Here is a 14,626-nt window from a genome sequence, read left to right on the forward strand (position 1 = left end):
CAACAGAATAGGAAAGACTAGAGATCTCTTCAAGAAAATCAGAGATACCAAGGGAACATTTCATGCAAAGATGGGCTCAATAAAGGACACAAGCGGTACAGATCTGACAGAAGCAGAAGATATTAAGAAGAGGTGGCAAGAATACACAGAAGAACTATACAAAAAAGATCTTCACAACCAAGATAATCACGATGGTGTGATCACTCACCTAGAGCCAGATATCCTGGAATGTGAAGTCAAGTGGGCTTTAGGAAGCATCACTACGAACAAAGCTAGTGGAGGTGATGGAATCCTAGTTGAGCTATTTCAAATCCTAAAAGACGATGCTGTGGAAGTGTTGCACTCAATATGCCAGCAAATTTGGGAAACTCAGCAGTGGCCACAGGACTGGAAAAGGTCAGTTTTCATTCCAATCCCAAAGAAAGGCAATGCCAAAGAATGCTCAAACTACTGCACAATTGCACTCATCTCACACACTAATAAAATGCTCAAAATTCTCCAAGCCAGGCTTCAGCAATACATGAACCGTGAACTTCCAGATGTTCAAGCTGGTTTTAGAAAAGGCAGAGGAACCAGAGATCAAATTGCCAATATCCGCTGGATCATCGAAAAAGCAAGAGAGTTCCAGAAAAAACATCTATTTCTGCTTTATTGACTATGCCAAAGCCTTTGATTGTGTGGATCACAATAAACTGTGGAAAATTCTGAAAGAGATGGGAATACCAGACAACCTGACCTGCCTCTTGAGAAACCTGTATACAGGTCAGGAAGCCACAGTTAGAACTGGACATGGAACAACAGACTGGTTCCAAAAAGGAAAAGGAGTATGTCAAGGCTGTGTATTGTCACCCTACTTATTTAACTTATATGCAGAGTATGTCATGAGAAACGCTGGGCTGGATAAAGCGTAAGCTGGAATGAAGATTGCTGCGAGAAATATCAATAACCTCATATATGCAGATGACACCAACCTTATGGAAGAAAGTGAAGAACTAAAAGAGCCTCTTGATGAAAGTAAAGGAGAGTGGAAAAGTTGGTTTAAAACTCAACATTCAGAAAACTAAGATCATAGCATCCAGTCCCATCACTTCATGGCAAATAGATGGGGAAACAGTGAAAAGTGGCTGACTTTATTTTGGGGGGGCTCCAAAATCACTACAGATGGTGATTGCAGCCATGAAACTAAAGGACGCTTACTCCTTGGAAGGAAAGTTATGATCAACCTAGACAGCATACTCAAAAGCAGAGACATTACTTTGCCAACAAAGGCCTGTCTAGTCAAGGCTATGGTTTTCCCAGTAGTCACGTATGGACGTGAGAGTTGGACTATAAAGAAAGCTGAACGGCGAAGAATTGATGCTTTTGAATTGTGGTGTTGGAGAAGACTCTTGAGAGTCCCTTGGACTGCAAGGAGATCCAACCAGTCCATCCTAAAGGAGATCAGTCCTGGGTGTTCACTGGAAGGACTGATGTTGAAGCTGAAACTCCAATACTTTGGCCACCTGATGCAAAGAGCTGACTCATTTGAAAAGACTCTGATGCTGGGAAAGATTGAGGGTAGGAGGAAAAGGGGATGACAGAGGATGAGATGGTTGGATGGCATCACCGACTCAATGGACATTAGTTTGGGTAGGCTCCGGGAGTCGGTGATGGACAGGGAGTCCTGGTGTGCTGCAGTTCATGGGGTCACAAAGAGTCTGACACGACTGAGCAACTGAACTGAACTGAACCTGACTGTGATCTAACCTTGAATCTAAGCTGCTAAGTCACTTCAGTCGTGTCCTACTCTGTGCAACCCCGCAGACAGCAGCCCACCAGGCTCCGCCGTCCCTGGGATTCTCCAGGCAAGAACACTGGAGTGGGTTGCCATTTCCTTCTCCAATGCATGAAAGTGAAAAGTGAGAGTGAATTCGCTCAGTCATTTCGAGACCCCATGGACTGCAGCCTACCAGGCTCCTCCATCCATGGGATTTTCCAGGCGAGAGTACTGGAGTGGGGTGCCACTGCCTTCTCCAGATCTAACCCTGAATAGGAGCTCACTAATATCACTTTTTACTAATCTGAGAATTATCATCAGATATATTCCTCAAATCCTCAAGCTGTGAGCCTCAATTCCTATTCTAGCTCCATCCAGAGGCAGTTTTAGGCAGGCCTCTGTGAACAGCAGAGGGAAATTATGTGGGTCCGTGACATCGCTGGGCCCCTGGGTCAAGCACACCTGAAGCCCATCCTTCCTCTGGACTTCCTCTTATGTTAGCAGTTTTAGTCAGTTGGAGTTTGGCTACCTGCAGCCAAAATCATCTTGATGACCAAAGCTATTTAAAAATCCCAAAGGGCAAGTTCTGTGACTTTATATCACAGAACCTGGAAAAAGCATCATTTCACCTTAAAGAACAAGTTCTTCGAAGAACTGCTCTTTACATTAGAGTGGTACTCTTTATTGTTAAGGTAAACATAGGTGAGGCTCAGCAAACAGGGCTCTCTCTGTGAACATCTCAAAGCCGCTGTTTTCACCAGTTCAGGCATTAAAACACAGCAAGCTGGGACTTTAAAAGAACACCAAGTTTTCTGAATTACCATCAACTTCGTATTTCATTTTCTTTTCTAAAATTCAAATATTTTTAATAATTTCATTTTTAGATAGCTTATGTTTATGCTTTGCCAATATTTTCAATACACAAAAAAGACTTTCTTCAATACACCAAGTAATCAAAAATCAAAGGGCATTTTGACCTTAGCATAAAAAGCAACCATATATTGTAAATTTGAGATCACTGAATCACTAAGACAAAGTTACAATTCTATTATTAAAAAAGATTAGCTTTACTTACTAGAAAAACTAGTGATCCATCAAGTCCTAGCATCTAAAATAAATAATAAGCATTAAATCAAGATTCAACAGGATTTTAATCTATTTATGAAAATAAATTTTATTAAAAATAAATTTTATTTATGAAAAAAGCTTATTTTCCTTTCAATATCTTTAAACATAATATTTACCCACTACTTTCCAAAACAGCCTATCATTCTCAGACACTGAAAAACTTATCGTAGGAGTTTTATATTTTGGATATCCTTTTAATCCAAATTATATAAAGTTAAAAAAATTCCGTCTTGGATTTTTATTCTTACATTAGATATGGAGCCAGTCAAGATTTCATGATACACTGTACTGTTTTGTTAACTGAAATATCAGAGTTAATACTTACATTTAAATTGTTACTTCAGTTTCAAAAGTGCACAATTTCAAGTTACAAATTTCATAAGTGAAACAAGGTTTGTACCAAAAGACAGAAAAGGAATTAATGGATCTTTATCATAGTATTTGTAATATTTTCATCACAAACAATGTATCACTTAATTTCCTCTAGAAACTGAAGTTCTGGTAATTATTTTCATCAAATAACTGCAAAATCAGTGACCCATCTAAATACGGCCAACTTTAAGACATACATTAAAATTAAAACACCAGGACACTTAATAGATAGAAGTCTTACTCGTTCCCACGTAAGCTCTTCTGCAGCTCGGTCCCATTCTAAAGCATTCCAGTTCATGTCATCTGGAAATATAATTTAAACATTACTTCTGGAATGTGAGTTTAATAAATAATAAGACATGTTAAGTTGTGTTTAACAGTGTTTTATAACTGTTGTTAAACACAACAGTTAAAATACGCTAAACTAAAATTAAAATTTTTCCACACTGAATATTTGCTAGTTAGGCAATTTTTAAAAAACAAACAAACACAACATACAAAATAAATTAGATGATTCCAAACTGTGACATAAGTGCTAGAAAGGACATAAATAAGATTATGTGAAACAGACGAACTCAACAGCTCTGAATCAAGAATGAACCTGGTGGATTTGAGAAAAGTGAAGAACCCAGGCGACTAGAACTCTCTGGGTGAGGAAGAGGGTGGTAGAGGATGTTTACAAAAGACAGACGGGGATCGGATCATATTGATACAAAAGGAAAGTGAAGCCTGGATTTTATTTTGTTCTTTAGTGTAATGGGGAAATCACTGACAGATTTTAAGGGCAAGAGATCAGTATAAACACTGTGTGGCACAGCAAGGGAGGAGGGTCCAGGCAGGACCCACTGCATGAGACAACAGACGGAAACCAGGTGTCACTGGGGCACTGCGGCTGCACTCTCAGAGCCTCGGAACACACACCCCCCTCTCCGTTCAAAGGCCCCTGCTCCCTCTATACAACTGGCTTCCTCTCATCCTTCAAGCCACAGCTCAGGGATCACTTACTCTTAGTTACCCAGTGAATTATTTCAAACAGGTCTCTTCTCAGGAGGACCCTCAGAGCAAGCTGCACTCTTATCACACTGTGTAATAACAGACTCGCTCACTTGGATATTTCTACTTCATCACTAGACCAGAAATTCCAGGAAGGCAAGGACCTGGTGTCTGCGTGCCTGGGGCAGAGGGAACACTCAGCAATGATAAGTGGACCCAGAGACAGTGCAGCACTTGACAGGAAACCTCTGGGGCCGGAGAGAGAAAAGAACATGGTGAACTGCTGACAGCTGACTGGTGGGCTGGTCTCAGACATTCTTTTACATTCTAGAGTTTTTACATACTGCCAGAAAATGAGAAATGAGTTTCTCTGGGTGATGTCTGGTCTGCAGAAAACACTTCAGAATTCTTCTTTAATAAGAGAAGTTGCACTGACTCAGTAAAGATGGCAAAGCCATCAGATAAAATGGTAGTAAATTCCTTTTTAAAAAAATACAGTATCTACTCCAACTTACAAATAACTTCTTCCTATCCATCCTTTAAAAAGTTCTGTGTGAAGAATTTTAAAACACAAAACATGCCCTGCTTCATAGCTAAAAAGAATGTCATGCTTATGAATGCCCATAAATGCAAGTCTGCCAAAATAAAGTAAAATCAGGTTACAAACAGAACTTCAAACCCATGAAGTTTTGAAGACTGCGGCCCTCCCCCGGGGAGCTGGGAACGGAAAAAGGGTGGGGACAGGCCGCAGCCATTACCCTGCGCCCCGTTGTTGGCGTCGGCTGCATCCTCCCCTCCTGCGTCATCTTCCTCCTCATTCTCCTCCTCCTCCTCCTCCGCCTGCTCATCCTGGGCATCAGGGTTTTCCCCTACCACCGCATTCTCCGCTGGGGGGTTAGCAGGCTGCTCCGGGGCAACATTTTCAGCACCATTTCCTCCAGCTGGAGCCTAAAATGACAGAACAGACCAGAAATTTGGCTAACTTGTTTCCGTTTTGCAGTATTTCCAAATTGTACCTTCCTTTCTAAAAAAACAAAACTAGCAAACAGACAAACACTCTACTAAAATCCCAAAAAATCAGCTCTCAAGGGCATCTCTTCTAAATGTATCTGAATTTGGACCAACTTGGTAATATAAGAACACAAACTCACTTAACAGTATACACGTTCATTCAGTATAATTTAGAGATTAACATTTCACGAAGCATTACAGAAAATACATGAACAAATCTGGCTATTTTGAATACATCATTTCAGAATCCTTCTTTATAAGGCAATCTCTTGTTTTTACAGATCACTTCAGGGATGAAAATGCATTTATGCTCTCTACTTGCTTGTTTACACACATACTGATATATAACTTTATTCTCAGCCATCAGTTTAACACTTGAGGAAAGATTTCTCAGAACTTCAAGATTTCTCAGAAGTCTGCACTGCAGGTTAAGCCTGTCCACAGGAACGTCATCAGTTCCCACACACTCATTTCTCTGCCTCTTCCTGAATTCTGCAACCCACCAAATGCAAAGACCCAGTTGCAGTTAATTAAAACACTGAACTCCTATAAAGGTAACAAAGACTCTTAAGAGAACTGTGGTCATGCTTCAAATATGAGATACAATGATGAAGTATTAACACTAGGTTAAGAAAAGCATGCTTGCTTTATAGTCCCATTTTCTCATATGTGTAATTTTCAAAGAAACTGTACCCTTAAATTTGTAGAGAAAAGGGTATGGTGGAATTTGATGAAATCAATCCTAACACTAGAAAAAGCGAAGGTACTTAAATGAAAAACTGTTGTTAACTATTTATAGAGTTAATTTTATAGTCAATTTTTTCATAATAAAAATTTTACAAGGTGCCAACTGTTTTTGTGTCAGTTTTTTTTCTTTGACATCTTTATTAGCCCTGTAGTTTCTCAGTAAACAAGATACTAAAAATCATTTATCATACCGTCCTCTTCTTAATGCCTCAAGCAAACGCTCTTCATCTTGCATGCCATCTCTCATTAAGAAAAAGTAAAACTGTACAAGACTGTTATCAACAATATTCCTTTTTTTCTACTTTTGGTAATGTTTAAGACAAAGGTGAGTTGTTCTACACATAAAGGAACTAATGAACAAAGAGGGCAAGGGGCCTCCTTAATGTTAAGGAACACATCAAAAGGACATGAAGGAGATTTGGATATTAAGTTCCAGGCAGCTGTTAGCCCAGGCGAAGGGAATGAAGGCGCACTCAGTACACAACCTAATACTGCCCCCAGTCTCACTAGGAAACTAACAGGCAAAGTCACAGCCACGTGGTTCTGATTTTTCACCTCTCCCTTAAACTTCTCCCAAACCTTGCATTGTCCTGCTTCGCAATGAGGGACACAGGAGTCAAGGGTTTGGATCCTGGAGGGGGACAATAATTCTCATGTCCCACCCAGATCAAATGAATTTGGGGACAGAGGGGTTTACCTCATTTTGGTGATGCCCAGCAGCATTGAAGGGCGGAGCGGCGTGCTCCAGCCATATCGGGGCTCCCCCGTGGACAATCTGCTCTCGTAGCCACACCAGGCTGATAAACGCGCACAGTGTGCACGTCACCACAAAACAACCCTGCAAACAATCCGCCAACAAGTTGTCCCTGTTTAAAAAAAAGAAAGAGGTATACAGAACTACTCCAAAGAACACTTCAAGTTAAGCAACCAAAGGTAACATTCACTTTATACAAAAATCTAGAAAGAACAGCCAGAAAAGTGGTAACTTCTTGGTAAAAGTCAGTCTCTCAAAAAGTTATTTCTGAGGATGGTGGCACTTTACCTGTAAGAGGGTCAAATATATGTATTTATGTATTTGTATTGTATGTGTTTATATTATAGAAAGTAAGGAATAACATCAGAACTACATAAACCAGCTATCCAGCCTCTCTTTGAGGATGACTGAGAAAAAGGAAGGCAGCAAGCAAAAAATAAGAGTAGCCAAATACTTGACAAAGGTCAGGTATTAAATGCATGAATTTACTAAAGATAAATAACTCTGCCCAACAGTTACTAAGAATTTCCTTATCCTTATTTTACACACAAGTTTAACCAACTTGGTTGGCTCATACTTAAACCTATGAAAATGAACAGAATCAGCAAATCAAAAAGAGCTCTAGTAAGGTCCAAAGACACTACAGGAAGGTTGACAGACACACAGCTCACAACGCGCAAAGCAAGAAGCCTGTGGGAAGCACTACCAAGGTCTCATTCAGAAGGCAGACTGAATTTCAATGCTAACAGCAAATACACTGAAAGTATATTAGCTCCTCAACAAATTCTAACAGATCATGTACAATCCACATGTCAATACACAGAGTATTACTCTACTGAACACTTCTTTGTTCTTTTCCTCTCTGAAGGAGCATATCATCCCTGGTCTATGTCTGATTTTAAAATAATTCAAAGCTAACTCAAGAATTTGGGGAGCCTTTGGAAAATTCACTATCATAATAAAATGACATTTTTCCCTTCATGGAGACTTAAGGAAGGGTCAATTTGGGAGACCTCAGCCTTTAAGCTCCAAACTGAAATAATGTGGTCCTCAGATACTATCTGGAATATATCTTAGTAGAAAGAGGAATGATAATCAACCCCCTGCTAAGGAACCCTCCAGAACATTAAAATTTTGATAGGTGGGAACCCCTCTTGCCTCCTGCCTTGCCACCAGTAGTAAGAACAGCAACCAGTCACTGCAGACTTTAAACAGTGACAGACTCCTGGTAGAATCCTCTGCTTTCCCCTCAAACTTTAACTCTGGGCTGGTTTGGGAACCATCTGCACCATAAGTGAGAATTCCTGAGTTCCAAAGCCTAGAAGAGAGCTTTCAAGCTTCCATCCTCACCCTTTTAGAAGGCTGCCCTGAGACCACCATGTAAAGAAGCCCCACTAGCCTTCTGGAAGAGAGGTCATATGGAAGAACCAAAGTACCTCATCTTAGACCATCCCACCCCAATGACACGCAGGCATAACTGAGGCAAGTCCAACAGGTAAACCTATCCGCTGAGCCCAATCCAAACTGTTAACCCCTGGAATTACGAGTGAATTAAAATGCTCGTTGTTTTAAGTCACTAAGTTTTGGAGACAGCATGTTTTGTAGTAATAGTTAACTGACAGACTGTGCCTTGAGATGTTGAAGACCTGGGCTATGGAATACATAGCACCTGCTAAGGTACTAAGAAATGTTAAGTAAACTTTCAAAAAATATATTCTATAGAGACAATGAAACATTACTCAGAAAAAATAAGTCATTTAACTATAAGTGCTTTCAGAAAAACTGGTTCAATTCTTCACATTCTAAAAGGCAGCATGAGATTATAAAATCTACCCACGCTTACAATTTCTTTCGACGATCCCCACCGAGCCTCCAGCATTCTTCCAGTATCAGTTGAGGAAGCTCATGAAGGCAATTCAGGCGTGGCCCTAACTCATCAGGCTGGCGTGAAAGGGGGAGCCTGCCAACATAAGGCAAGCAGCAGCTCTGTGTTTTGGTGGTAACTGTGCTACTGAGTAACACAGTGCTCAAAATTCACACATGGTTTTCACATATATTTGTGAATTTAATCTCTGAATGTGCCTCAGGGAGGGGGTTCAGCCCACTTTGAAGAGTGGGCTGTTCAAAGGTTAAATTCACCAATACACGTAAAAACTGAATGTGAATTTTGTCTGATGAGAAGACAAGGGTTTCGAACTGTCCAATGATTTGCGTCACCAAAAAGTTGCAACTTTATTCCAGTGCCAGGGTTCCTTCTGTTACCACCTCAATGCACTACCTAAATGATCACACCAGCCAAACAATCAGATGTTTAGCGGTCCCACCAACAAGCAGTAAAGGCAGTAGGCAAGTAGAACACTGCCCTGAGACCAAAACACGGAAACTTCTCTGGCACGGTGGTTTCCATAAGCACCTGGCTTTCACAAAGTCAAAGCCTCCCAATTTAAGCTTTGGCAAATACTAACGTATTTTGCCACTCAAAACAGAAACCATAAAAGAAGGAATACACCCCACTTTACTGAACAGCACACATGGGACCTCAAGTCATCTTTTCTAAACAACTGGGATACTGACTGGCTGCTACACTGTTCTCTCAAAAGTTACAATGATAAATACAACTCAGCCTCAAACTAAACGGAACAAGACCACCCTGTTTGAAACAGTTATTTTATTACTTCATAGATGTTAAAATGCAACTTCCATCACTTTTAACTTGTTTCTGACCTCCCTTGATACTTCTAACATGAGCTTTTCTCTAGTATACAATTTCTAAAGGAAAGCCAGAGGTGAGTTATGTCATAAACACAGAGACATAATGAATGACACTTCAGCCATTTAAGACTGATTTTCCTTGCCTCCATACTAAAACTGTGTTCTGGATGGCTGAGATAAAAATCTGATGTCCAGATATAGGAACGCTGTCGTATTTATTTCCAGTGGATCACTTCACAGGTTAGCATTTTCATACAAAGGGTAATATTATTACACTATTTCTAAATTGTCAAGTGTGTCAAATCACTGCTTCTCCTTATCATGGCCACAGCCATTAGTGCCCTATTTCCAAGATTCCTATCTACTTATGAACATTACTTCAGAAGCTGTTCTAATGTGAATGAAATTCAAAACCTTTTTTCTGCTTCCTATACTGCCGAAGACACAGAAATAAATAGCTTGCCTGTTTTATCCAAAAGGGTAAAACCAGCAGGTAAAACCACCAGTAGGAAAACCAAGTTGCTTACACATCTCATGTTTCCACGTGTTTTCAACCATAATTCAAAATAACGATGCAGAGACTTGATTTCTTGTTTATCAGAAATGAAACATGCTCTCCTGCACTCTTCTATTGTCATTTGGCTTGTTTTCATAATATAATCTGAATGCCTCTATTCTAAAAAACAGTCCTATATTATCCTTTGCCTTTACTGAATAGGGATCAGAAACCTAAGGTCAGTTGGGTACAAAAGAAGATTTAGCAAACAGAGGTCCAATCTTTTGCAAGCTTAATATTCTAATGATCTTGATACAGTTAATCATTTACAGTATTTCTAACATCAATAATAAAAATATAAGTCACGTCTTTCCCAAGAAACTGCAATTATAATGCTTCATGTCAAATTAAAATACAATAAAGCTACAGTCAACAAGTTTTTAGAGTCCATAACCTAACAATCAAAAAAAAAATGTTAAAAGGTATCTGGCTTCAAACATCTGTGTTGTTAAAAACATGTTTAAAGGAACTCTCAGCATCTACGTGGAACAACACATTTTCTCGCACTATGTGACAGCTTATTTAACTAGCTTTCTGACCATTACCAAATACTCCTTTAAGATGGTATCTTTTAAAACATCATTTACATATATCAGTTGCTTCCCCTGTAGCTGTTAGAATAGGTAAGAGGAATAGAAGGACTTTTCCAATCACAACAAATCCAAGCATGTGGAAGAAAAGATGAGCACCGTTCCCACTGCACGGCCTTCCACAGCTATGAGGTTCAATACTCACGTGGACAGCATGTCCAGCGGCAGCGTCAGGAGGGAGCTCACAGAGCCAGTAAACAAGCACTTGTAGATGCGGCCTGCCAAGGAAGGGCACAACAGCACAGTCACAGCTCTCATCATAACTCACACAGTCATTCAGTTAAACAGAGGTAAAGTGTGAATGCCACTGAAATAAACACTTGGTCTTTGCAAGTTTGAATCACAAAATACTAAACTAAAAAAAAAAGATCAAAAAAAAAAAAAAGATCAAGCATTAAAGATAGTGATAGTAAAGAGTAAGTGTTACACAATAATGTTTAAAGTTTAGATTCTCTCTAGATTTACTTACTTGTGTTTACTGAATGAGCTTAGATGTTTGAAAAAAAGGGGGGGAGGAATCCAGAAAAGATCTCCAAAATTATAATACAGAGAATTTTTTTTTAACCTAGAATTTCAAAATTCACTGAATCTGTTCATGAAAATGAAGTTTTGGGGGTACATGCTTTTTGAAATTAAAAGGACTTTTCAGTGGAGTACATGCTTCAATGCTATGAACAGCAAACTGACAACCAATTTTTTAAAAACACAAATTCAAGAGTCTTCAAAAGAACAAAATCTTCAATCTGGCCATGAAGGGAAAATATGAAGTAAGGGTCAATATACAGCCATTCCCTATCCTCTTATCAGAACAGGCAGGAATAGATTTGGAAATGGGGCCCAGAAGTTGAGGTTTTCTTTCAAACCAGTACTTGTGTGTTAGTTTAAGTATCCTCTATAGCCTTGTACCAAAAATTTACAGTAACTTCAATGGCTGTTTTCAAATGTCAAGTCAAAATAGAAAGATAGGAACAGATTTTCTGTAATACAAATTGCTCATATCTGTGTATAAAATATTCAAAGCAAGTATGTTTATAGCAAAGTAAAACTGACAGAAGGCCAATTGTCTGTAGATAAGAAAATAGATTCATAAATTAAAGGCCTCCTTACTAGTGTGCTTAAAAACAGGGTAGTTCAACACCTTCCTACATGAAGACAGTCACAGGCACACTGCTAACTTAAAGAAAGAAGTATGATAGATTTTAATTGTGTATGAGTGTATGTGCAAACAAGTCAGAACAGAAATCAAGCTTGTTACCTCTTACTTAAATCCTCAAAGTCCTTACTTAATTTTTTATTATTTGATCTACTGATTTCAGAGAAGTGTGTTAGTTTTCCACTATGGCTGTGAATGTTTTACGTTCTAAGTCCAGTTTGCTGATGCATAAAAATTCTTACGTTTTCTTTTATTAATATAAAATAAAATGCTTTTCCTCATTTAAAGTGTTTCATCTTGAAGAATACCTGGCTGGTGAATACTGTTCCTGTGTTTTGTTAGCTAACAAATCTCTCTAACATCAGCCCCGGCTGTTTTGTACTTCTTTCTCATAGTGGAACACTTTCACATGTACACAGTGATCAGAGCTACTGTGATCACTTTTACTCCCCTTTCTCTGTCCTCTCTTCTTGTCTTTCCTGTCCTTTGGTGGATTTCAAATTTTATTCACTGTCTCCTATTCCTACTCCCTAGGATAAAAACTCACCATCTTACTTCTACTCTCCAAGTAGTTACCTCTAAGTTTTGTTACTTTATAAAGGTAAAATTCACATAAATCTTAAGTGTATCTGCGTGAATTTCTACATCACTATATATCCAAGTAACTGCCACGCAGATAAGATTCTCCACATTTCTAGCTCTCCAGAAGGCTCCTTCAAGCCACTTCCCAGTCAGTATCTCCAGCACAAGGTAACCACTATTCTGATCTCTATCACTGCAGATCAGTTTGGCCTATTTTAAAAAGTCACATAAATGCAATCATACAATTCATACTCTTTGTGCCTGGCTTCTTTTTCTCAAAGAAGTGAAGTTCATCCATGTTATCCTATGTCACGACAGCCAGCTCTTTTGTCATCACTATGTAGAATTCCATTATAGGGATAAGTGCACAGTATCCATTCTACTGTTACTCGTGTGGTTCCAGTTTTAAACTACTATCTACAGAGCTGCAGTGATCACATTATTATATACAAGTCTTTCAGTGGACACAAGGCTGTGTCCTGTGAATATTTCTGCAATCAATATTCCCAGAAATAGAACTGCTGGGTCATAATGTATTTAAAATATTAACCACTGACAGATAATGCCAAACAGCTTTCCAAGGTGGTTATACCATATTTATATTCATTACTACTGATGAATACATGTTTCAGATGATCCACATCCTAATAAAAAGCATTTGGCACTGTTTTTTTTCCTTAACTTCAGCCATTCTGCTGATTCTGTAGAGTACCTTTCTTGTACCTTCTCCTGATGACTAATGATACTAAGCATCTTGTCCTGTGCTTACTGGCTATTTAATCTTCTTTCCAGAAACACCTGTTCACATCTGCTGTCCACGTTTTAATTGGCTCGTCTGCCTTTCTCTCAGACTTAATAGTTCTTTTATTATATACTCCTTGTGTATATCCTGAATACAAGTCCTTTGTTAGATATGTGAACTGCAGATACCTTCTCTCACTCTGTAGCTTGCCTTTCTCTCTTAAGGTTGTCTAAGCATGAACTAAAATCCTTAACTTTAATTAAGTCAAATTTCTCAATGTTTTCTTCTATGGTTATTCTAGTATATTATCTTTTAGAAATTTTTAAAAATTTAATGTTTACAATCAGACTTATGATCTATCTAAAATTAACCTGGGTCAGGTGGGAGATGATGGTATGGTTCATTTTTCTCCATATGCCCAACTAGTTGATGCTATACCATTTATTGAAATGACCATCTTTCCTCCCCTGAACAGTGGTGGCACCTCTGCTCTTAATCACTTTTGCTAGTTCAGGACTCTTACTTGGCTAGGCCTATATTTTCTTGTTTTGTCTAAAGCATCTATAATTTCCCCGCAAGTAAGACAAACAATCTAAAAGGCTCTCGTTTCTATCCTCCCCTCACAAGATTCTTTCATGTGAAGATCGCCTAGAATTTTAGTTTCAGACTGACACCTAAAAAACTGTAGCGCATGCATGCTCAGTCGTCTCCAACTCTTGGCAACCCCGTGGACTGTAGCCACCAGGCTCCTCTGTCCATGGAATTTTCTAGGCAGGAATACTGGAATGGGCAGCCATTTCCTACTCCAATTATTATAGATTAATAACAATTATAATTTAGCTATAAGAAGTACTTGTTTTTCTTTGTAAATCATACCTTTCTCTTTGATTCCTTGCTCTCCTTAGTAAAATATGTCTTCAAACACTATTTCATAAATAATTTGAAGTAGTAAACTTTCCAACTCCTTGCCTCTATTGAAATGTCTGTATTTGTCCTTCTATCTGAGAATAATTTTAGAAGATTTTAGGTTCAAAAATTTTGTCAAATTTTGAAGCTTCAGCTGTCTTCTAACATTCAGCCAGCCTGACTGTCATTACTTTGTAGGATAATCTGAAAGCATAATATCTATACACTACCCTATTCAGCACTAGAAAACTTTAGAATGGGCCTAGCTTTGTCTTTTCCTTTATCAGAGTCAGCTCTCTCTCTTTCACCTTCTGGAACTAGTTGCTAGTCAGATACTGAAACAACAGGATGTGGCCTCTATCTCTCAATTTTTTCCCTCATACTTACAACTTCTTGTCTCTGAGGCATATCCTAGAGAACTCTTTGCTCAATCTTCTAGCTCACTAATTCATTCTTCAAGTGAATAGTACCTATTCTGCTATTCTCATAAGATTTTCATAATTCATCAAGCTTATTTATTTTAAGAAGACATGAGGATATTAATCACACTTATGTAAAAATCTTGTTTGCATTTAACTCTAAAGAATGCTATCTACATACTCTGGCACATATACTACTGACTCC

General features: G+C 38.7%; 1 protein-coding gene across 2 annotated transcripts in view; it reads right to left on the reverse strand.

Annotated features, from left to right (window-relative positions):
- Positions 1 to 14,626, reverse strand: part of MARCHF6 (membrane associated ring-CH-type finger 6) — a 74,784-nt gene that overhangs the window by 35,129 nt on the left and 25,029 nt on the right. For both annotated transcript variants that reach the window (XM_052659115.1, XM_052659113.1), the window contains exons 5-9: positions 10,765 to 10,837; positions 6,705 to 6,873; positions 5,008 to 5,197; positions 3,498 to 3,559; positions 2,832 to 2,864 (exon numbers count right to left, since the gene is read on the reverse strand). In XM_052659115.1, the coding sequence (XP_052515075.1) occupies positions 2,832 to 2,864; positions 3,498 to 3,559; positions 5,008 to 5,197; positions 6,705 to 6,873; positions 10,765 to 10,837 (527 nt within the window). The remainder of the gene's footprint in view (positions 1 to 2,831; positions 2,865 to 3,497; positions 3,560 to 5,007; positions 5,198 to 6,704; positions 6,874 to 10,764; positions 10,838 to 14,626) is intronic.

Source organism: Budorcas taxicolor, chromosome 20 (genome assembly GCF_023091745.1).
Source record: "Budorcas taxicolor isolate Tak-1 chromosome 20, Takin1.1, whole genome shotgun sequence".
Taxonomy (NCBI): domain Eukaryota; kingdom Metazoa; phylum Chordata; class Mammalia; order Artiodactyla; family Bovidae; genus Budorcas; species Budorcas taxicolor.